Genomic DNA, 22812 nt, shown 5'->3' with positions numbered 1-22812 from the left:
CAAATATCTTTCCTCTTAATTGCTTGTATAGTCTCCTGAAGGGGGCATCCTTGTTAACAGAGACTGCTTGGAGTCCAATGGACCTGGGTTTTCATAGAAGCTTCATCCATTCATCAAAGATTAATTGAGTGTCTGCTAGGGGATATGCCGTAATCTGGGCAATGAGGTGCAGTTGTTACCAGGATGTAGTCCCTGCTCTCATGAAGCTTATGGTTGAGTAAGAGAGACAGGTGGTGTACATAGCAAAGCTAGCCACAGTGCTGTACAGTTATTGCCTCAACCATCTCAGTACACGTTACTGTTAAATCATGTTAGTGATTAGTAAAAAGACTGATAAATTTGACTACATGAAAATTAAAACTTTTAGGATAAATAATATCATTACAAAATAAAAAACAGATGGGAATTTTGTAAAATATTCAATCTATATGAAAGACAAAGGCCTAGTTTCTGTAATATACAGAGTTTTCATAAATGTATAAGAAAAGGGAATATCACCTAATAGAAAAACAGACAACAGATGGCAACAGGTAGTTCACAGAAAAATGAATAAAATAATAAAAGATTCTCAACATGGCAAATAAATAAATGGAAATTAAACTAATAAGTAGAGATCATATTTCACTTATTAGATTGGCACAGACAAAAAAATGGTAATACCCATCATTGGTGAAAATGTTGCAAAGCATCTTCTTGGTGGGAGTATAAACTGATGAAATTCAAAAAAACCAAACAAACCTCGGTCAACAATACATGTAAAACTTTAAATGTATATATCCTTTTACTCTCAGAATTTCTACTTTAAGAAGTGTATTCTAGAGATATATTTGTGCAACTGTGGAAAGGATGTCCACTGAAAAATTGTTTATAAGTAGCATAAAATTGAAAACAATTTTTCTATCAACAGGGGATTGGTTACATAAGTAATAGTATACCTATAGAGTGTAAAACTGTGTTTTTGAAAATTGAGATAAGTATACCATTGGAAAACTGTATGAAACAGGTTTGGTTTCTGGTCTTTTTAGTATGGCAATCTAGGATATGGGGTTAAGGGGAAAAAAAAGCAAGATGCTTACTGTATGCATAGATAGATTCCAGCTGCATAAAATTAAAAGTATGTAGAGACATATACATTCTTGTATATATATTGGACATTTCTGAAAGGATGCACAGAAAGCTGTTAGGTGGCTGCTTCTTGGGGGAGAGATCTTTTATTTTTCTGTGTGTTATAATGAACATTTATTCTTAACCTATTTACATGTATTACTTTTAGAATTTAAAAAATAGGTAACAGAAATATGTAATGCTAGATAATTGATAATGAAAGGAAAAGTTAATATATTCATTCCAGTTGAGTTAAAAAATAGAATATGTCAGCGCATATAAAGAGAATCTTTTTCAGTATATACATGGTAGTTTTAATAATGGTTGTTTCAGGTGAATAGAATTATGAGAGATTTTGTGGCTTAAATGTTCCTTTGACCACTCTTGATAATCTGTTTTTATTGTAGTGAACACTGATTTCATGCTCAGGAAAAAAATAGTGACTAAAATCTTACGTTGACTGAAGAACCATCTGACACCAGTAGTTTTTATTGAAGTGGGTGTAATCATAAGATAGGTAGACATGTATACATAAGTGTATATTTCACCTTGGCTGGAGAAGTCTCAGATCGGCAGTACTTGGAGTTCTGTGTGATATTTATATCTCATTGTCCCTCTTTACCCAGCTATCAGAAAGTTTGCTCCAAGTATCGTTAACTTCAAATTTATTAAGCCTCCTCCCGATTCTTGCAAAAAGGTAGACAGTAGGTTCTTTCATGAGGTTATGTGTGAAATAAACCTTCTTCTTTTACTTCAGCAGGTTTCTTTAGCATGGAGAGAAAAGGGAGAAGGTGGGAATGATAATCTGTAACAATTTAAAAATTTGACGTGGATATATTTAATATGTGTTTAAGTGGAGAAGGACAAAGGCAGACTTATGAGCCTGCCATCTGGAAGACCTCAGGATCTCATAGACACCGATGTTCATAGTTTGAAACGCATCGCTGAGGCATGCTTTCATACATCTTTTCTGACATCCACACAATTAATCTACAGGAGGCTTGCGAGCCAGGATGATTTTCTAAAGATGTCCCGAGAAATGCTCTTTGGCAAATTCTCCCTATGATTACTCATGTTATGAAAATTCAAAGTATGAAACAAACAGGATAGACAGCTACTCTTTTAGGATGGGAGAAGTTACCAGTTTCTGAGTCCTTAGTAAAATTGGCACGAGACAGATTAACAGGAGAAAAAGAAATCGATTTTAATTCATGCCCGTGGAGGTCATAGAAATGAGACCTAAGAAGTGGCCAGAGCAGGCAGCTTCTATACCTTTTAGACAAAGAAACAATAAATTTGTGAGGAATTGACAGGACAGAGAAACTTGGGTTTTGAGTGCCCAACTAATGAAGAATCTAAGCAGAGTTTGGGCTTTGGGTTGTCAATTATAGAAGTAACAGGGTTTGTTTACAAAGGTTTCTTGACCCAGACTCCCTGTTTCTGGTGGTAAGCTTGTCCTTATACCTCCAGGTGCAGGAAGTGTAAATGAATCTTTCATGTGAGAGATTTATTTCCTGCTTTCGGGGAGACAGAAAGGAGGGTCAGAGTGTCCCTCTTGCTTTGGCCATTTCTTAAGTAACTTTAATTCAAAACACTCAATATGCCATAGAGGCACATTTTGGGGTAGGCTACTCTGGGAACCCACAGACCACACTCTTAAATTCTTCAACAACATTCTGAGGGTTTTCTTTGTTTTGTTTGTTTTTTATGGTTTTCAGGATTTAGGAGTGTTCACTTGTTAATCTGAATATTATAAATACCTTTCTGGATTATAGTTCTGTTGCCTCCTCATTTGTCTGTGCTGTTCAAGGCCTATTCACTTAGTATCTCTAGGCTTTGAAAGTAAACTCCAAGAGGAAACATAGTTTTATTTCCTGTGTGTCTCCAGCACCTAGAACAGTGCCTGATACAAAGCAGGTAATCAGTATTTGCTGAATAAATTTTAAAAGTGAGAGTTATCTTGGAAGTCCTTATATCTCAGTCCACCTGTAATTTTCTGATTCTGTTAGTATTTTGAGAAATTTTGAGTCAGAGTTTAAAACACAAAAGCGTGAAGACATGGGGATGTTATGATACTAGTAAGAAATACAGAATAGAGTATTTTTAACAGTAATGATTTTTCAATTAAATGCCAATATTACTTGCATTTCATATTCTGATTGATAAAAGTTTAAGGATTTAATGAGTTACTCAACACCAAAAGAAGTTTGGTTCACTGAACTAGCACTTCCATCATATATGCGCTTAGTTCAAAATATGTTTATAGTATTTAAATTGGGACTTGCCTGGTGGTGCAGTGGTTAAGAATCCGCCTGCCAACGCAGGAGACACGTGTTCGAGTCCTGGTCCGGGAAGATCCCACATGCTGCAGAGCAACTAAGCCTGTGCACGACAACCACGGAGCCTGTGCTCTAGAGCCTGCGAGCCACCACTGCTGAGGCCACACACCACAACTACTGAAGCCCATGCGCCTAGAACCTGTGCTCCACAACAAGAGAAGCCACCGCAATGAGAAGCCCGTGCACCACATCGAAGAGTAGCCCCTGCTCACCCCAACTAAAGAAAGCCCTGCATGCAGCAGTGAAGACCCAATGCGGCCATAAATAAATAAATTTATTTTAAAAAATATATAAATAAATTTTGCACTTAAGACCAAAGTTATTCCGTAAGAGACTGGATACTATTTATTCCTTAAGAAATAACATACCTTCTAAGTTTCAGGCAATGTGCAAAAGTATAATAAGACAGAGCGTCAGTTCTAAAGGAGCTTAGAATATGCTAGAAGAAGACCTGCAAACCATTGTATTATATTCACACTTTATTCAAGCTTATATTTGCAGGGCCAACCATAGTGCCTGATGCATTAACGTTAATATTTCTTAAATAAATGAGGAAAAATAGTATGGCGGGTGAAAGGTCTTAACTTTCTTCCAGACCAATTAGGCAGAAATAACAGAGTATTTTAAGGTATAGGATGCATGAAACAACATTTGTCTTGAGTTTGTTTCTGTACATTGAGGTACAATGTAAAGTTGCCATTGTTCTTTGGCCATGAGAGTGGCGCTCCGAGCCATCTGATAACTACTACCACTGTCAGTATTAATGGTATTGTTTTCCTTTCTCTTTTTAAAAAGAAAGTAACTTTATTGTGTTCTTTAACTTAAAAATGAATGCATCTTCATGATAAAAAACTTAGATAATTGACCAAAAAAAGAAGGTAGAAACGACTTTTAAATGTAACCACCCATTTTGGTGTATAACCTATAAAAAATATTTCTTTGACTCTAAATATAACATTAAGTACACGTAAAACATTTCACACACCCACGTACATACATAAACAATAGCAAATCCCTGCTAGTGGACATTAGCTGTGGCCTCATTCCCTGAAGGTTTAGTTGACTTTGGTCCATGTTCCAGTTTCATGGACTGGGGCGGACTTAAGATTTCCCTTTGATGTCTGTACACTTAGGGGCATTATTTGGTTACACTGTCTCCCACTTGCATGCTTCTTCCTTATTATCTGATGTTTCTCTGAGGTTACATAATATCTTGCTGCAGACCGTCGCCTCCTCACTGGTTCGTACAAACTTCCATTCTTATCCAGCCTTTAGTGAGTTGTTTGTTTGCTTGTTTATTTATTTTACAGAATTTATTGTGGCTTCAGAGGGTCGCTGTGCAGAATCGTATCACAGAGCATGACCCTTTTTCCTCCCAGCTCCATTCATTCCTTCCCCCCACCCCCCATTTTAGAATAAGAAAATTTCCCCTTTTGACCCGGGGAGAGCTCTCCCACCCTTATCAATGTTCCCCAAGGTCTGTTTCTATCCCAGCAACTTATCATGATCTATTTCTCAAAAAGTCAGCTCTCATTCTCTAAGAAATATTCTAAAAAACTCAATTTCTCCATTCTGTGCACGTGCCTATCGAGTATATACATTTACTTCACCAAAATGGGATCGCAGTCTCAGTATTCTTTTATAGCATTTGTTTCCACTGACTTCTGTATTGTGGACATCTTTCCTCGGCAGTGACTGTAAACCTTCATCAGGCTTTAGTGGATGTACTCCACCCTATTGAAGGGATGTGTCATCATCTATTTAGCCCACACTCAAGCTGTTTCCAGTGCTTTGCTATTATAAATAGTGTTAGGATGAGCTTTCTTGTATTTCTCTGTATATTTTTCCATTACTTCAGAAACTCAGCTGATTTTTTCACGGGTAACTTGCTGAACTATAATAAGTCACACACTCTGTTTATTTGGGAAACATACTCTGCACGTGTACACACATGCACACACACATTCATAATGTTCAGGAGGCATTCTGTTTCACTGAGTTCAATTTTCTTTCGATTAGAAGTACATACAGAGTCTATTGAGATCATCATGTTTCATGTGACTTATTAACAGATTTCCTAATACATTTCTGTCTCACTGGAGTATTGAAGCCCCACTTGAGTTAATGCTGCTAGTGCACTGCTGAATATGGTTGTAAATACCATCCCTGTATAAGACTTTGGGATCTGCTTTCATAGGTAAGAGTTCCCACTAGTTTTCCTTTTGTTAAAAATTGTTTATTGGGGTCTAGTTGATTTGAAATGTTGTGTTAGTTTCTGCTGTACAGCAAAGTGAATCAGTTATACACATACATATATCCCCTCTTTTTAAGATTCTTTTCCCATTCCCTCTAGTTTTCTTATATGCATACTCTCTTTGGTAGGCACTGATATCAGAGTTATACTGTCTTTGTAAAAAAGTAGGGAGGTTTTCTTTCTTTACTTTGGAACAGTTTATTATAGAAATGACTTAATTCTTGAATGTAAAAAAAAGTTTTTGGTCTTTGACATACTTCTCAATGTTACTCGTGGTTTGTTACTCTATTTAGATTTTCTTCTTTGGTCAATTCTGGTGAAAAAAGATATATTTGGAGGCCATCCTCTTACCTAAATGTTCAAAAATTCCAGTACAGAGATATATAAGGTGGCTGTGTTTATAATTCCTTTTTCTTCTTAACTTTGTTCTTTTTCTCTTTTCTTCTTGATTAATGTCATTGGTATATAGCTTATAGTTAAAAAAAGAATCCTTGACCATATTGATCAATCATATTTCAATTTATTACATAGATCACTTCTACTATTTCTAACATTAATTTCCGCTTTTATTGCTCTGTTTTTCCTATTCTACTAGTATTTTTGATATTCTTTTTGTATATATATATATATTTTTTTTTTTTTTTTTTTTTTTTTTGCGGTACGCGGGCCTCTCATTGTTGTGGCCTCTCCCGTTGCGGAGCACAGGCTCCGGACACGCAGGCTCAGCGGCCATGGCTCACGGGCACAGCCGCTCCACAGCATGTGGGATCTTCCCGGCCCGGGGCACGAACCCATGTCCCCTGCATCGGCAGGCGGACTCTCAACCACTGCGCCACCAGGGAAGCCCCTTCTTTTTGTATATTTTGAAAGGAGTGTTTAGTTAACATTTTTCACCCTGTTACTTAGCAATTAAAGTGTTTAGTTTATTTTTCCTTAAGTACAGTTTTTACCATCGACCACTGATTGTATAAGGTAGCATTGCTATTTTTGATGTTTACTAGATATTCTAAAATTGTGGTATTGATTCCCTCATTGACTACAAAATTATTTAGGAGAGAGTTTAAATTTTTATGTAGGTTTTATTTTTATTTCTGCTTTTCTTACTAATTTCATATTTTTTTACATTGTTGCCAGAGAACACAGTCTGTACACCATTTTTGTTTGTAGTAAGTTTAATGAAGTTTTCTTTGTGGCTTACTGTATGATTTTCTTAAACGTTCCATGGTTTATTAAAAGGGTTTATTTGTGTGTTATTAGTTTCTTCAAGAATTACCTTATCGGTAACATTTGACCTCTAGAAAATAGTTAATATCTTTAATTTTAAAAACCAGAAGTCAAAATTAAAGGAGTGGGTTAAATTTTAAACAAATGAAACTCTACAAAGGTTCAAAAACTTCACCGTATACTTTCCCCCAGTTGCTGCTGTTCTACAGATATTCCTACAGGTTAAAATTAGAAGTCCCACTGAGCATGTAGGACTCCTCATTCCTTTACTACACCTCATCCTTGACACACTTGTCCCTCTGTGTGTGTGTGTGTGTGTGTGTGTGTGTGTGTGTGTGTGTGTGTATGTGTAGCTGGTTCTTCTTGGTCCCAGAGCTGGAAGAGAGCCTAAGTAATTGAATACATCACGTTGTAATATTTGTACAAGTGTTATGGGGGCTCCATTCACAAAAGAGCTTTTCTCATGCAGTTGCAAGAACTGAAGCCTTCCTGTCTTTTCTGTCATTATTTCTTTTCTTACTTTCAGGCCAGGTAACAACTTTTTGGGGGAGGAAAGAGGAAATGTGAAGGAAGTCTTTAAGTTTAATTGAACTTTGTTGCTACAGGGTCTCCTTTGTTTTGCTCTTAACAAGGAGATGAACAGGTGGTATTCTCAAACTTCAGTTCTTCAAACTGTTTCCTAGCACTACCAGATTTTAAATAGTGATTTTTCTTATAGCAACATCTTTTTCACATTAAACATATTTTTTATATAAAAATCTCATCAGCCCTTTATAAACAGTTATACAGTTTCTGAACAATCTTATGGGTATAAGAGTAGAATTTACATAAAATATTTACCACATTTGCTTTGAAAGAAGTGAATGATTTAGAAACAATAAAAGTTTTAAATTGAGTATATCAGTTGGGTTGAAAGAGATCCTAAGGGTCACATAGGAATTTCATGTAAGATGGGTTATTTGGTCAAAGAAGTGTAGAAAAACACTAGGTTAAGCAAAGTTAGAATAGATGACTTTATTGCAGGGGTTAGTCCTTAGAGTCTTTAATGTGCATTGTGAATCTCTAAATGGAAAGAAGAGATACAGGGGGAAAAATGGTTTTCAAACTTACTAGCCCTCTGCCCTCCCATCCTCTTTTTCCTGTAACATTTAATGATATCTTTTTGCATGTCTGTTATAGTTACCAGTTCTATCTCCTAGTATTTTGTGCCACATTTTCTGGTAAACTGATGTTATCTTAACTTCTTCATTATATAGGTGAGAAAATTGAGCTCTAGGGAAATTAAATAATTTAGTCTTACAGCTAATTAAAAGAAAGGAGTATTAGAATCCAAGTGAGGAAACTCCCAGGACACTGGTTTTTCCATTACCCTTCATTATGACTTTCCAATATGAAATGTTACTTTCTCAAAATATAGTCCTTCTAATAAGCAGTATTTTTTTCAGTCTCCATTAATAAATATCAATTCTTTTTTTAGTGTCTCAATTTTTGTGTATGTATATATGTGTGTATTTGCGTTTTAGGTATAAAATAAAGGTATTTTGTTTTCGATCCAACATTTTATGGCTACTATTAGCTTACTTTGGTTTTGAACTAGAAAATCACGTAACTGTGAAATCTGCTTTTTGTTTTGCAGCGGCTCTAATTAGAGGAAATCGTAAAAACTGTGCTCAATTTTCTGGCTCCCTCGACTGGTTAATCAGCCGATTGGAAAGACTGGAAGCTTCTTCTGGTATGTTTTCCACTATCTCCTTTTTATGATATATTTTTCCTTTTTTTTTTTTTTTCTATTTTATGTCCCTTAAGACAATAAAAACTGAGATTCAGTGCAATATAAACGTTTTCCTTTTACTAGGTTAGAAAGTTTTCTGATTGCTAAAATCATTGGTATTTTCATTAGTTATTTCTGAAAAGCAGTCTAACCGTATCTTCATTTACATTTAAAAAAGAATGAATTTCGGAAAGCCACTGAAGAGCCAGAATTCCCATTACTTTTCAAGTCAATTATTCCTGATGTACTAATACATTAGTACCTTACAGTACCATACAGGTAAAAGGATTGGTTTGGGTGAATTGTTTCTGTTCTTTAAGTGAATTGAATTTGAAAAAAAAGGATTGGTTTGGAATTCACATTTTTAACTTGTCTTCAAATGATTATGTGGACAGGTTTGGAAAACAAATTAGTTTTCCAAATCATGTAGCACAATAGTTTATTTTAAAGGGATTTAATAAATACCAGTAAACAGTCTGCATCATTGTAAAATAGTTAAAGGCAATAAATCTGATACGTCTGTCTCTAACAAGTATGTTCCTTTTACGTTGTTGTGGAGATGTACCTGTGCTTACCAGGCCTGCCTGAACTCTGGCACCGCAGATTGCCTCAGGGACACCCCAAACTGAATCTATTGCTCCTCCACCTGTTTACCTAGGGTTCCGTTAGCTGCCCTTCTATAGCACTACTGCCCATTTCTGTTATTTATTTTTCCTCTCCATCTCCTACATTAGTAGTGAACTCCTTGAAGGTAGGGCCTCGGTTTTATTGATCTTTGTATTCTCTGGACCTGCCATACCATCTGGCACTTAGTAGGGGCTTAATAGTATTTGTTGATTGAATGAATGACAGTTTGAATTCACTTAATAATATACCTGTCAAGACAGAAATAATTCCATGACTTTTCATGATGAAGACCCATTCAGGGACAGGTTTGTTGGAATTGAATGGATAGAGAGGTAGAAGAACAGATAGCTCTGGTCAAAGGAGGTTCCTTTTAAGTTGCAGAGTGAAATTTCAAAGTTTAAGATTCAGGAACTTAAATCTAAGTTAAGAGAAATTTGAGTAACAATGAGTTCTGATGCATTCCTGGATTGTTGGGTGGCAAAAATAGAAAAGGAGATTGTTGAGGTAAAAAAGGTGCAAGAATTATAAGACAAGGGTTTTCAGGGTATCACAGCATGAATGAGATGACTATGAATCAATATGGAATATATTCAGTAAGGAAAAACTGAATAGCTACTAGGAGGAAGTGATCAAATAGTAGTAAGATGATGGCAGGGATTGCAAAATGGATAACTTCTTCGTTCAAAGCATCTAGAATTGTTGGAAAGCTCCAGTAGATACAAAAAGTATGCTGGTCTCTTTCCCTGGCCCATGGAGTATCTGGAAAGAGAAAGGAACAGAGCAACCTTCAGGATGCAGTATGAATTCTGGGCAAATCAGCTGCTTCACTTTTTAAAAAATGCACAGCAAAAAAAACTCAAAGGAAAAGAGGAGAGAGAGAGAAGGAAAGAATAGAGCAGAGCATCCTTTAAGCTTGTTACAGGACCAAACTTGGGTTCGTTCACTGGGGTGTAGTAAAGCCAGTCTACCGACACTGGGCTGTGGTGAAGGAAAGTGCAGCGTTTATTGCAGGACACCAAGCCAGGAGAACGGGCAGCTCGCTCTCAAAAGACCCAAGCTTCCCAGTGGCTTTCAGGGAAGGCATTGTGAGGGAGAGGGCTGCAGGGTGTGGGATCAGCTCATGCACGGGTCTCGGATTGGTTGGCATCAAGGTGAAGTTTCAAGCATCATCAACCTTCTGGTCTCAAACACTGTTGAGTGTATGCACTTGCGGTCAGCAATTTTCATCTCGTTGGGGTCCGCTTCCTATAAAAACAATCTAGGAATGTGTGTTGGGCCTTTATCTGTATCTTTCAGGGAACTGGGAGTTCTGTGATTCTATGTGACAGATTTATAGTCTACATTGTTACTAGTTTCTGGGCCCAAGGCTGTTCTTTGTTTCTGCATCTTCACATTTCCTAATCTTGAACTCTTGAGCCAGCCTTTTGAGACTTAAGGGAGGCCTGGGAGACTAAAGCAAAAGCCTTTCACTTCAAAGGACAGGGACACAGAGGCTTGCATATGGTTTCAGGCTCAGCCACACAGAGTCCAATGTTTACAGTCTTCAGTTCAGTCAGTTATAGGCACAGTTCTAATGCCTACAAATCGCTACTTGCTGTGATCATTTCCCAATCCAGGTGTTGGTCGCAGGCATTTCTACTTAAAATAGAAGACTTGTGCCCTGAGAGAGCAGGGTGAAAGTCAAGAGTAGGAAGGACCCTTAGAGAATGCTTCACCTAACATTCTCACTTTGGAGGAAGAAAATTGAGGCATAGAACCTTGAAACGACTGCTTTGAGATGCTAGAATTAATTTTTACAGCCAAGATGAAAACCAGCTCCCTCACAGTCAGGCTTGAAATACGTTCACTATACCTTGTAGCCTCCTAGTTTTTAAGTATATAAAATTTTTTTCACTGAACAGGTTTCTCTGCTGTAGCTACATTTATTCTTTTAGTGAACTGCGTTTTTTCCCCAGAGGAAGTAGAATGTTGCTTAGTTTTTAAAAGAGACAGTAACAATAAGGACATGCATATATATGTATATGCACACACAGAAATAATATAAATGTATTTCAATCATGCTGTATTGTTTACTGAGTGCTTCCGTATGCATCATCTTCGTTTCTCTCTGTCTGGGATTGCTGAATACACACTCTCCTCTGCTTGTCAGTCTCCCAGCTGTACGAGTAGCTTCTGTGTCTGTATATGAGCAGCAGAGCAGAGCTGGGGGTCTACGAGCTCTCAGTTGCCTTCAGAAAAGGGCAATGGACAAAACTCAAAATAAACTGGTGCAAACTTAAGTAGAAATCTGATGAAGACATGAAAAGAGTCAGCAAAAGGATGTGTTAGGGAAAAAGCTTACCTTAGTTTGGGTTCCACCAGGAGTAGAGCTTGAGACAAGGGTCGAAGGGCAAGTTTATCTGGGGCGTGAGTGGACATGAGCCAAGGTAGAGAAGGGGCCAGAGAGGGTGCGTTGATAAGCAGGTTACCGCCGTGGGACTCTGGCGCTACTTGGGGGCGGGGTGATTCTGTGGACCCGTGCCTTAGAGCTATCCCACCTGAGCGGCGAGGGGGGTGGAGTGTTAATAACCAGCTTCTCATTGGTTGGTGCTGCCCCCTGGAGACGTTAGTTCTGGGGCTCCTCCGGCTACCGCTGTGGTCACAACAAATCTCGAAGCAAAGAAATGCAGACGCTGGCAGCTGGAAATCAGGCAGTGTTCACTGAATGGAGAGGATGAGAGTCTGACCAGGGCCCCGGCAGCATCTGCTACCCAGCCAACTGCGCTTTCACTATACGATATAAAGAGGCAGCTGAGTTTTTGGTTCACATTTTGCATTATCTAAAGTTGACCAGTATCACTGCTGCATAAAGCCTTCTTAGAATATCTGATCAGTTTTTAAGAACAGCCACTATGAATTTCTTGCAGGGCAGGGGAGATAAATCGGACATTGGCCCAGACTTCATGTGTGACTGTGTCTCTGGGCCAAATTTAATTGAAAAGACAAAAGACTTGTATGAGCAAGTACACTGATTGAGTTGATGTATTTCTGAAGGCTGGGTGTTTCTTTAGGATGTTCTTAACCCTTGAAATACTTTTTGAGCATTTCAAGAGATGGCTAAGAACAGTCCGCTGGTCAGGAGGCTGCATATTTTTTCTAAGTCTTATTTTTCACACAGTCTATCCCCCCAGATAGTTTTGCAGGGATCAAAATGGCCTTCTTAGGGATTCCTGCCAATTCCTCCCACTCTTAGCCAGTGCCATGAATGAAGTCCCTCTGGGGCTAAGCAGGATGAGGGGCTTTGAGTGGTCGTGAGTTGCCAGAGCTTTGCGCTCATGTCCAGTCCAGCTTTTGCTACCTGGAAACATGATAGTTTAAAGCTTCCAAAGATGGCACAGCTATTTCTTGCAAAGCATAAGCTCATCATTTTTCAAAGGGAAAAATTTGTAGCCAGTGGAATAATTTGTCCCAGAATCTTGTGTGTAGGAAACTCTTCCACCTTAGTATCTACTTAGGTGTGAGCAATTGAGTTAGAAAGAATATGAGTTCACAGGATATTATATGAGATCCACTGTTAGGGATGCAGAAATCACAGGTAACCTTTTTAAGTGATACCAGAAATTCATACAACACTAATGCTAACAGAGAAATGGACAGTGTTCTAGGAGATAGCCATGGAGAAGGCAACTTTAGCTCTTGATTGAAAGCTTTTGATTTTGCAGAAAGTCAGCTATGTTAAACCCAGGAGTTTCTGTACCTGAACCTTATAAGAAGCACTAAATCAGAATCATGATGATACTGGAGACCTTTTAAAGAAAATCTTTTATGATAGCTGTTGGGATCAATATGTGTTTGACTCTGTAACCCCACACCATACTCATCCATTTGCATCCAGAGATTCACCTAGAGCGCATTACAATGATTGGTGTTTTTATTAATGATCTTGGGTCATCAGGATATATAAATTATGTTTAATGCTGTTGGGTCACTTAAGACAGGGAAGCAGAGAATACATTTTTCAAAGATATCCCCTCTGAATGTTTGAAATCATGTATTAGAAATTAAAGGTTACTAATTTAATAGTTAGCTAAGGGGCTTCCCTGGTGGCACAGTGGTTAAGAATCCACCTGCCAATGTAGGGATCATGGGTCCAGCGCTGGTCCGGGAAGATCCCACATGCCGCGGAGCAACTAAGCCCGTGCACCACGACTACTGAGCCTGCTCTGTAGAGCCCGCAAGCCACAACTACTGAGCCCGCGTGCCACAACTACTGAAGCCCACGCGCCTAGAGCCCATGCTCCACAACAAGAGGAGCCACTGCAATGAGGAGCCCGCACACAGCAACAAAGAGTAGCCCCCGCTCGCGGCAACTGGAGAAAGCCCGCGCACTGCGATGAAGACCAATGCAGCCAAAAAAAAAAGAATAAAATAAATAAATTAAAAAAAATAATAGCTAAGACCCTTGTCAAAATTACTCACTTTTGAATGATGCTAGAAAACTTAGTATACAGCCATACTTCTTCCTTTCTCAGTAAAGTTTTAAGTTGTAGCTGGAAAGAAAAAAGAGGGGACAGAGGTCTGGATTTGGAGGGCTTCCTGTATTTTGAAATATCTCACCAGCAATATGAAAAATGAAGAAAGAATTCCCCCAAAGTAAAGTCCAAATAAATGAGAACATTCTTTTCTGAATGCAAACATGATCCAAGTCGCTAGGTTATCCAAAATCTGTGTCCTTTTCAGAATGCTTTTCTAAAAATCCATGTGTGGGATTGATGGCAAACTACATTTCTAGAAAATGGTTCTTGAAAAAAATCGACTGTCTCATATTTGAGAAAAAAAACTTAGTGCTTTGCAACATAGAATTGATTTTATAATCATTTTCCAAAGTTACCATTTAACCACATTACTAATTTCTAGCAGTAGACATTAAAGTGTGAAGGCTACCGGAAGTGACCAGGCTGAGAGCATCCCTGGCTTTTACAGAGAGATGGCTTTGTAGGCCAGGGATTTAAACCCCAGAAAGGAGCATGATATACAGAGGTGGTCTCCCTAGGCTTTAATTAACCAGCCACCTGAATATTTAGATGAGAAACATGTGAAAGGTTGATTGCCCAAGGGCAGGGGTCAGTTGGCACCTGTTTTGGTCACTTCCCTGACCTTGGAGGGCTGTAGTGCTCTCCTGACATTACTCCACACTGGCCCCAGCGGCCTGGGCTGCTGCTGCCGGTTTTGCAGCCAAGGGCAAGCACTTGTTTTATGGCAGCCTTACACTTGTCTCGCCTGTCCTGGGTGCCTGGCCTCCATCCATGCTGCAGTTGCCACCTCCCACCAATTGGAGAGAGCCTTTGTCTCCCAGGGGTTTTCTTGGGCGGTTCCTGGAATTCACGTTTCCATCCTGCTTCCTTAGACTCTCCACGGTTGGTTTGGAGATGGGAGTGTTCCCCACTTTTACTTATTGTACTTTTCTCAGCGCACAGCCCTTTAGGGTGGCATTCTACAAAATCCTGGTTAGCGAGAGGAATAAAAGAGGAAGTCTTGTCTCAGAGAAACTATATTATCCAGGGAGGGCTCACTTGCGAAAAACTGCTTATTAAAAACAAAACCACACCCACGGTGATCTCTGCATTTCACCTGGTCGGTTTCTAGTCCTCTTCAGGTACTGAACTTGTGTCTCATTGTCATGGACAGAACTGACGTTTCTGCGCTTTTTCGTTTTTTTCAAAAAATGTATCGGAGTATAATTGATTTACATCAGCTCTCCTGCTTTGCTGCTGATAGATGACTGTTTAATGCCAGTGTCTCGTCTGTTTGAGTTTTGCTCATGCCATTCTGGTTATTAAATATTCTTTAGCGTCATCTTTGGTGAAGTAATGACACTGTGTCACTTGCAGTATGGCTCTATTTCATGCTCTTTCCCTTCAGGATAGGTGCCCCTCTGGTGGGGGGAAGCAAATGATTATGTGCAATTGTATTCTTCTAATACCATGAGGGGGAATAATAACCCTTTCATATAAATAGACCAGCTCAGTTGACAGAGAGTCGTAGAATTTCTGAGGTGGAAGTGATTTTGGGCGGTATCTTAACCCGGCTAGCCTTCTTGGGCATCACTGCACTGTGTCCCCTCTTCCTTTGGCTCTCTTGAATCACATCACACAATGCAGTTAGAAGTGAATGATCTAAAACACTACTCTCCATCACGTGACTAAGTATTTTGAAGTTCTCTGCCAGTGCTTTCTGATATTCTCTGGTCGGAAGCAGTTGCTTACCCTCCTAAAACTATATCCACTTTTAGATGCATTTTTAAGCTGTACTTTGCTCCGTGCATATTGATATATCTCAGGACTGCACTTAACACCCACTCTGAAATTGTGGTTTTTCATTAAATAATGTATCGTGTAACTTTTCTCCTTCCCCTTTTTTTCACACTTGCCAAGTATCAGAATTAGTTTATTCTATCCCTTTGTATTTGTTTCTTTTGTGCTTATCGGAAAGAATGCCCCTGACTTGTCCTCATGCTGCAAGAGAACTTTCAAAATTGACATAAAGCTCAGGCAGATGCTATGATCATTTTACATTTCTGCCCCCAAAATAATTTTCTCAATAAATATTTGCTGCTTTGAGGCAAGTATCTTTTTGAAGAGTTGATTAATCTGTATTTCTCTTGTCCTGGAGAAATCCATCTTGAAGATGCCGAAATGTGTACATCTTCTAAATATTTATTTAAGAGGCATTAGAGCACTTAATTACATCTGCCAGAATTTCTATAGATACTAATATTTCACAGAGAGACACAGTTGTTGGATTTGTCTACATTTTAATGACTGTATTGTGTGGCCAAGGAAATCTTAATTTAGGGCACTGTGCTGAGGGCGTCATATGTATTATTTCACTGGATTCCCCCAGTAACCCTATAAGGTATGTTCCATTATAATTTCCATTTTATAAATGAAGAATCTGAGGATAAGAAGCTCAGAGGTAATTTTTTTAAGATCAAAGAAAGTAATGGAGTTAGAATTGAACTTGCATGGTCTGTAAACTTGACAAGAGCAGGGCTTGTATCAATTTTTGCTCTGCACTTTACTCATACCCAGGACCTAACACTGAGAATGGCCCATTTTATGTACTCAGTGATAAATGAACAAATAAATGAAAAAAAATAAATAGCAAGGTAAGATTGTCTTAAAGTATTGATGGTGTCTTGTCTGGCACTCAGCACTTCATAGGCCTTGAGACATGACAGTTCATACAAACATTTATATAGCATAAAATTTCTAACATTATTATTTAACTCTGTTGTATCATAAACTGCCTTTAATTGACATTTTCTTTTCTTCTTTTAGCTGTCCTTTAACTTCTCTAGTTTGTCTATCTTTTATAAATCATTGCTCCCTAAACTGAAGGCAGCAAACCATCAGAGGCCTAACTAAGGCAGGATGGTACATTATAATTACATTACTCATTTTATGTGTTTTATTTCAGCTTATTTACCATGGGAAACTTTGGATTCATGTTCATCTTATCTTCCAAGAAAATGCCCTAGGTCCAACTTTTTTGTTTTTCTTGCTAAGGCATTCCTAATGTTCTACCTTTCTGTATATGAATAACAGTGCAACAATACCTTTACCTTGACTAACTTCCAGTTTTATTCATTTTCCTCTCATGCTCCTATTTTTGTCAAGTTCTGTTATATTTTAATCTCATTCCTGTCACTTTTCTCTCCCTCTCAGCTTTATGTTAGCTCAGGATTTAATGAGACCATTTTCTTCTCTAGTCTCAAAACCATTATTATAAATTATAAGTATATGCCATTATGTGTTTTCCCAATTTGGCTTGTGACCATATCTCTTAAGATCATTATTTTTAAGCCTTTATATATTTTAATATTGATGTCAATTTAAATCATTTTTCTTTCTCTATTTGAGTGAGATACAGAAACCCTATTTACGGTGACTTCTTTTTATTTCACAAGTTAGCCCTCTGTTATGGAAAGAAAGCAAAATTTGTATTACTTTTTTTTTTCTTTTCTCCCTCTCTATTTGTTTTAAAAAGTGAAAAAAATAAATTTAGCAGTTCATCTCATACTGAAACTGAAATGGTTCCTTGAATTCAAATTTATACCCATAAAACGGTAAAATAACAAGTTATTCCTTTCTCAGCGCTTCAATCTGTAACCTGCAAAATTCACTGTAAATGTTAAAAAAGATGTGTTGTAATTATGCTAAATACTGGTTCATTATTCAACTCCTGCTGTTTGTTCTGGGTGAGGGCCAACTGAGCTCCCAACCAGTTCAAACTAGAATCTTCTGCCATTTCTAGTTCCATGTTTGTGCCCACCCATGAAAGAAGGATGGCTTGGATGGGATATGTGAGTTGTGACTCATTGGCAGTTTAGTTTAAATTAGTGGAACAAAACAACAGATGTGTGTCTCTACAGAACCCTCTCAAATGCACAGGCCCAGGTACAAATGCATCCCTTTACACCTGTCATATTCTTTCTTTCATGACTTCACATTTGGTGTGTACCCCAAAAACCTCCCAGACTCCTCGGACGTTTAGTCAACATGGCGCTAGCTGGACTTGTCTTCTGCTCTCTCTAACCAGTGATTATTTGCATATTTTTCTTTTCTCATAATGGTAATAATATCATGAGAAGGGATTCCTGTCCACCAGGAGTGCTTTATGTCTTATTTTAGCATTTGTAAGGTTGTAAGGCTACTTGGTTAATCTTTCACTGTATTTTTGGCCCAACAGTCCTGCTGTCTCAAGAAAGAAAAATTTTCTGCCGTTGAGTCTACTTGCCCTTCTTGCTCTCTTACCGCAGTCCCAGATATACTACCTTAACTAATTTTATTTTAATAACTAACCTTTATTTCATTTCTTCCTGCTGATCAATAAATATTTTCCCTGAATTTTTCTTCTAATCAGTGTTGTCCATTCGGCATTTCCCTACCTTTTCCTATTTTTTAATTTTTAGCCTCTGTTTAAAAAGAAGCATATTTATAATGTTTCCCTGTTGATCCTTTTTATTTCACTTTATTTGTCTTTTATGTTATTTTGTTACAACCATAAAATAATAGCAGGTGATCATATAGCACTGCTCGGATCCGGGCCCTGTTCTAAATGCTTTCCACATATTCTCACAACAGACCCCCAGGGAGGGCACCATTATTGTGCCCATGTTAGAGACGAGGACACCGGAGCATAGAGAGGTTAAGTAATGTGCCTAAAATCTGCCAGGACTAAAATCTGGGCATGTTGGCTTTAGACTGTGTTTGTAACCAGTACATAAAACAGCAGAATACTAACGGTATCTCATTATTATATTTCCTCATTAAGCCTTGTAAATATTGAGTAGACAAGTCCCTCTGTTAAAAGCATGACAGTCTACTGCATATCTTGTTACTGCATCCGGAAACAATCTCCCATAACCTCTATAGAGAGCTTTGGTCTGCTTGTTTCACATTTGTGTGTTTTCATGTTTTTTTTTTTTCTGTCATTTCCCAGTGTCTTTCCCCCAGTCTTCTTACTTGTTGTGTCACTTTATTTAAATTTCATTACCCAGGACGAAAATAGAAATTTCCTTATTTCCTTTTGCCTTCAGTGAGCCCTGGGGACACTAATAATAAGGTCTGACCAAAACGTTGCAAAAAATCTTAACTCCTAGAAAGAGAGAAAAGAAAAAAGCAGGCTGTGGTTGGAATAATTTGGAATTCATGGTTTCTCTCATTATAACTGTCACCGATCCTGCAGTGGATACCACCCTTCTGTGTGTTTTGCATGTGCCCTGTCCCCAGTGTTTCCTTAACTAGGGAGCAGTGTGATTCACACCAGTTAGCGCCCAGGTTGAAGCCTCCCTGTTTGCTCACCGCTAGCTTAGCCCAAGGGGTTTCCATGCTGAAATCTTCAGCTGAGGCCATGGACTCCTTCTGGAGTTGCTTGCAGTAGAGATGTAAGTGATAATTCATTTCTCTCAAATCTGAATCACACCCATGTTACCCCTAATGCATTGAGAACTAGGTTCCATCTAAACCTACATCTACCTCGGTGTTCTGGGATTATTTTAATATTGTTTTATTTTGCAAAACTCTTGTGACCATAGGTGAGAAAATAACGTCCTGGGGGGATTGACATTGTGCTTTCCAGGTCAATTGGTTCTCCTTGTTGTCCTGTGACGACACTGGGAGCACAAGTACCATGGCTTTGCTCTAGCTTCTCATTGGCCTTCTATGCTGGAGTGGCTCCAAGTCTGATTCTATTCACTCCTTCTCTCAAGTGGACAAGGTTCACCAGGGAGCTTGTGCCTACTTGGTCTGAGGTGAAATCCCCAGACTAGATTCCTCCTGGTAGGTAAAGTCAGACCAAATACAGCACTTCTGCTCTGTGGCTTGTTTCCAGTTTTTCCATACAGACCCTCGACAAATTTTGTCCAACCGTGGACAGCGCTGGGCATGACCCGTGAATAGAAAATAGCACAGTCAACTTTGACCCCAGATGGAGAGCTTCCCCAGTTTGGGAAGCCAGGTAACAAACATGTAAGTCTATCGATAAAAAGCAAACTGGGCCATTGTACTTTGATTATAGAAAACAAGTTGAGGAACATTCTCTACCATCCCAGCACTTGGGTGCTCCCATTACCATTAAGTTCTTTCCAGCCATTTTGTTATATCCTCAGAGATTTTTCTTGCTCTTGAGAATATAAATGATTCAGAAAGTCACAGCCATAAAAGTTTTAAGGCAAATAGCTGAATGTTGCTTGTATTATACGTATAATACCTCGCCCCTCAATTTTGCATTAGGCACAGTTAAACCAGTCCCTGCCCTTAAGGGCTCATTGTCTCATGGGAGATTGAAATGAAAGTAAATAATTTTAATAAAATGTGATCAATACTGCAAAGAAGGAATAATTCATCCCCAGACGTTAGTAAAGACTCACCAAGTGAGGTGACTTTTTGCCTTTGCAAGATGGTTCAGATTTTGCAGTCTCAGAAAAGGAAAGTGTGTTGAAATCTGAGATTAATATGCACGAAGGGGGGCTTCCCCGGTGGTGCAGTGGTTGAGAGTCCGCCTGACGATGCAGGGGACACGGGTTCGTGCCCCGGTCCGGGAAGATCCCACATGCCGCGGAGCGGCTGGGCCTGTGAGCGATGGCCGCTGAGCCTGCGCTCCACAATGGGAGAGGCCACGACAGTGAGAGGCCTGCGTACCACAAAAAATATATATATATATATATATGCGCGAAGGGTTGAAGGTGAGAAAGATCCTACAAGCTCCACCAGGGCTTTGCAGGCCTTGTTTACTGCTCATCCCCGTTGCTTGAAACAGTGCCTGGTAGGTACTTAATAAATATTTATGATTAATATTTATGTAAAATGTGTTAATCATTCTTTGTAGGAGGAAGTGGTGGGAATTGAGGCAATAAAGGAAGGTTAAACCATCTAGAAGAGGGACTGACATGCTTTTAATGTATTGTTGAATTTGTTTCGGTTATATTTTGCTGAGGATTTTTACATCTGTGTTCATCAGGGATATTGACCTGCAATTTTCTTTTCATGTGGTGTCCTTGTCTGTTTTTGGTATCACAGTAATGCTGGCCTTATAAAATGAGTTCAGAAGTGTTCCCTTCTCTTCTGTTTTTTGGAAGAGATTGAGAAGGATTATATTAATTCTTCTTTAAATGTTAAGTAGAATTCATCAATGAAACCAACTGGTCCTGGACTTGTGTTTGTTGGGAGGTTTTTGGTTACTAATTCAATCTTCTTACTATTATCAGTCTACTCATAATTTATGTTTCTTCATAATTCAGTTTTAGTGTATTTTATATTTCTAAGAATTCATTTTTAAAACATATTTCCCAATTTGTTTCTGTGGTATCAGTTGTACATCTCCTCTTTCATTTATTTATTTGAGTCCCTTCTCTTTTTCTCTTGGTGAGTCTAGCTAAAGGTTTGTCTGTTTTGTTCATCTTTTCCAAAAGCCAGCTTTTAGTTAAATTGACCTTCTCTGTTGTCTTTTAGTCTCTATTTCATTGATTTCCACTTTGATCTTTGTTATTTTCTTCCTTGTACTGACTTGGGCTTTGTTTCTTCTTTTTCTAGTTTGTTGAAGTGTAAAGTTAAGTGGTTTATTTGAGAATTTTCTCATTATAGGCATTTATCACTGTGAAATTCCCTCTTAGAACTGCCTTTGCTGCGTCCCATAAGTTTTGGTATGTTGTATTTCCATTTTCATTTGCTGCTCTGTTTTTTGCTTTTTCTTTTGATTTCCTCTTTGACCCACTGGTTGTTGAGTAACCTGTTGTTTGATCTCCACATATTTGTGACTATCCCAGTTTTCTTCTTGTAACTAATTTCTAGTTTCATACCATTGTGGTCAGAAATGATGCTTGATATGATTTTAATCTTCTTAAATTTATTAAGACTTGTTTTGTGGCCCAGCATATTATCTATCCTGGAGAATGCTCCACGTGTGCTTGAGAAGAATGTGTTTTCTGTTTCTTTTTGTTGGAATGTTCTGTATATGTTAGTTCAGTTCATCTGGTCTAGTGCGTCATTTAAGGGCAATTTTCCTTACTGCTTTTCTGTCTGGATGATCTATCCATTGATGAAATTGGGCCATTAAAGTCTCCTACTATTGTACTACTATCTGTTTCTCCCTTTAGGTCTTTTTATATTTGCTTTATATATTCAGTTGCTTCTATGTTGGGTGCATAAATATGTACAAACATTATATTCTCTTGTTGGATTGACCCCTTTATCATTATATAATGACCTTCTTTGTCTCTTATTACAGTCTTTGTCTTAAAGTGTATTTTGTCTGATACAGGTATAGCTATCCCAGCTTTCTTTGGTTTCCGTTTGTCTGAAATTTCTTTTTCCATCTGTTCTCTTTCAGTCTGTGTGTGTCCTTACATCTGAAGTGAGTCTCTTGTAGGCAGCATATATGGGTTGGTTTCTTTATTTTTAGAGAATATGCCAAGACCTGTCAGCATCTAAAAGAGGAGGATCTCAGAACCTAGATTCAGGCTGATTGAAAGCCAGACCCTCAGGCAGCAGCCTTTAAAATATGCAAATATACCTCATTCAGGGGAAGACTGGGAGATGGGCATTTCTGTCTGCTCTCTGTGCCAAATCCTGGGGTGATAGCTAGGTAAGAACTGTTTTTTTCTTTGCTACTGTCCCATTGAAGCCTTGAACATAAGCCCCACTGGCACCAGAGCCAAGCTGTCAAGGGATGTGTCCTTTGGTTCACAGCCATAAGAGCCGGTGCGTCAGACATGTACACAAGCTCCTTTCTCAGAGACACCGATGATCTGGGGTCTCGAGATGTGTGGGCCAGACCAGAAACCTTCCCCTCCAGCCAAAGCTCCAAGACAGCAAATAAGCCTTTATACAGAAAATTGGGGGTGGGTTTCAGTTGGCTCTGTTTGTTCTGTGCCCTGGGCAGGGTGCTTTCGTGGAACACACGAGCACAGGCCCTGCTGGCCATCACAGCCAGGTGATGAAGGGATGTCCCTG

The 22812-nt window shown here is 38.6% G+C and overlaps 1 protein-coding gene across 1 annotated transcript in view; it reads left to right on the top strand.

Annotated features, from left to right (window-relative positions):
• RYR2 (ryanodine receptor 2) overlaps positions 1-22812 on the top strand; it is a 515056-nt gene that overhangs the window by 163301 nt on the left and 328943 nt on the right. Inside the window, exon 17 of the mRNA XM_065893933.1 lies at positions 8558-8653. Coding sequence (XP_065750005.1) covers positions 8558-8653 — 96 coding nt within the window. The remainder of the gene's footprint in view (positions 1-8557; positions 8654-22812) is intronic.

Source organism: Phocoena phocoena, chromosome 16 (assembly GCF_963924675.1).
Source record: "Phocoena phocoena chromosome 16, mPhoPho1.1, whole genome shotgun sequence".
Classification (NCBI taxonomy): domain Eukaryota; kingdom Metazoa; phylum Chordata; class Mammalia; order Artiodactyla; family Phocoenidae; genus Phocoena; species Phocoena phocoena.
This window is presented reverse-complemented; position numbering and strand designations above follow the sequence as displayed.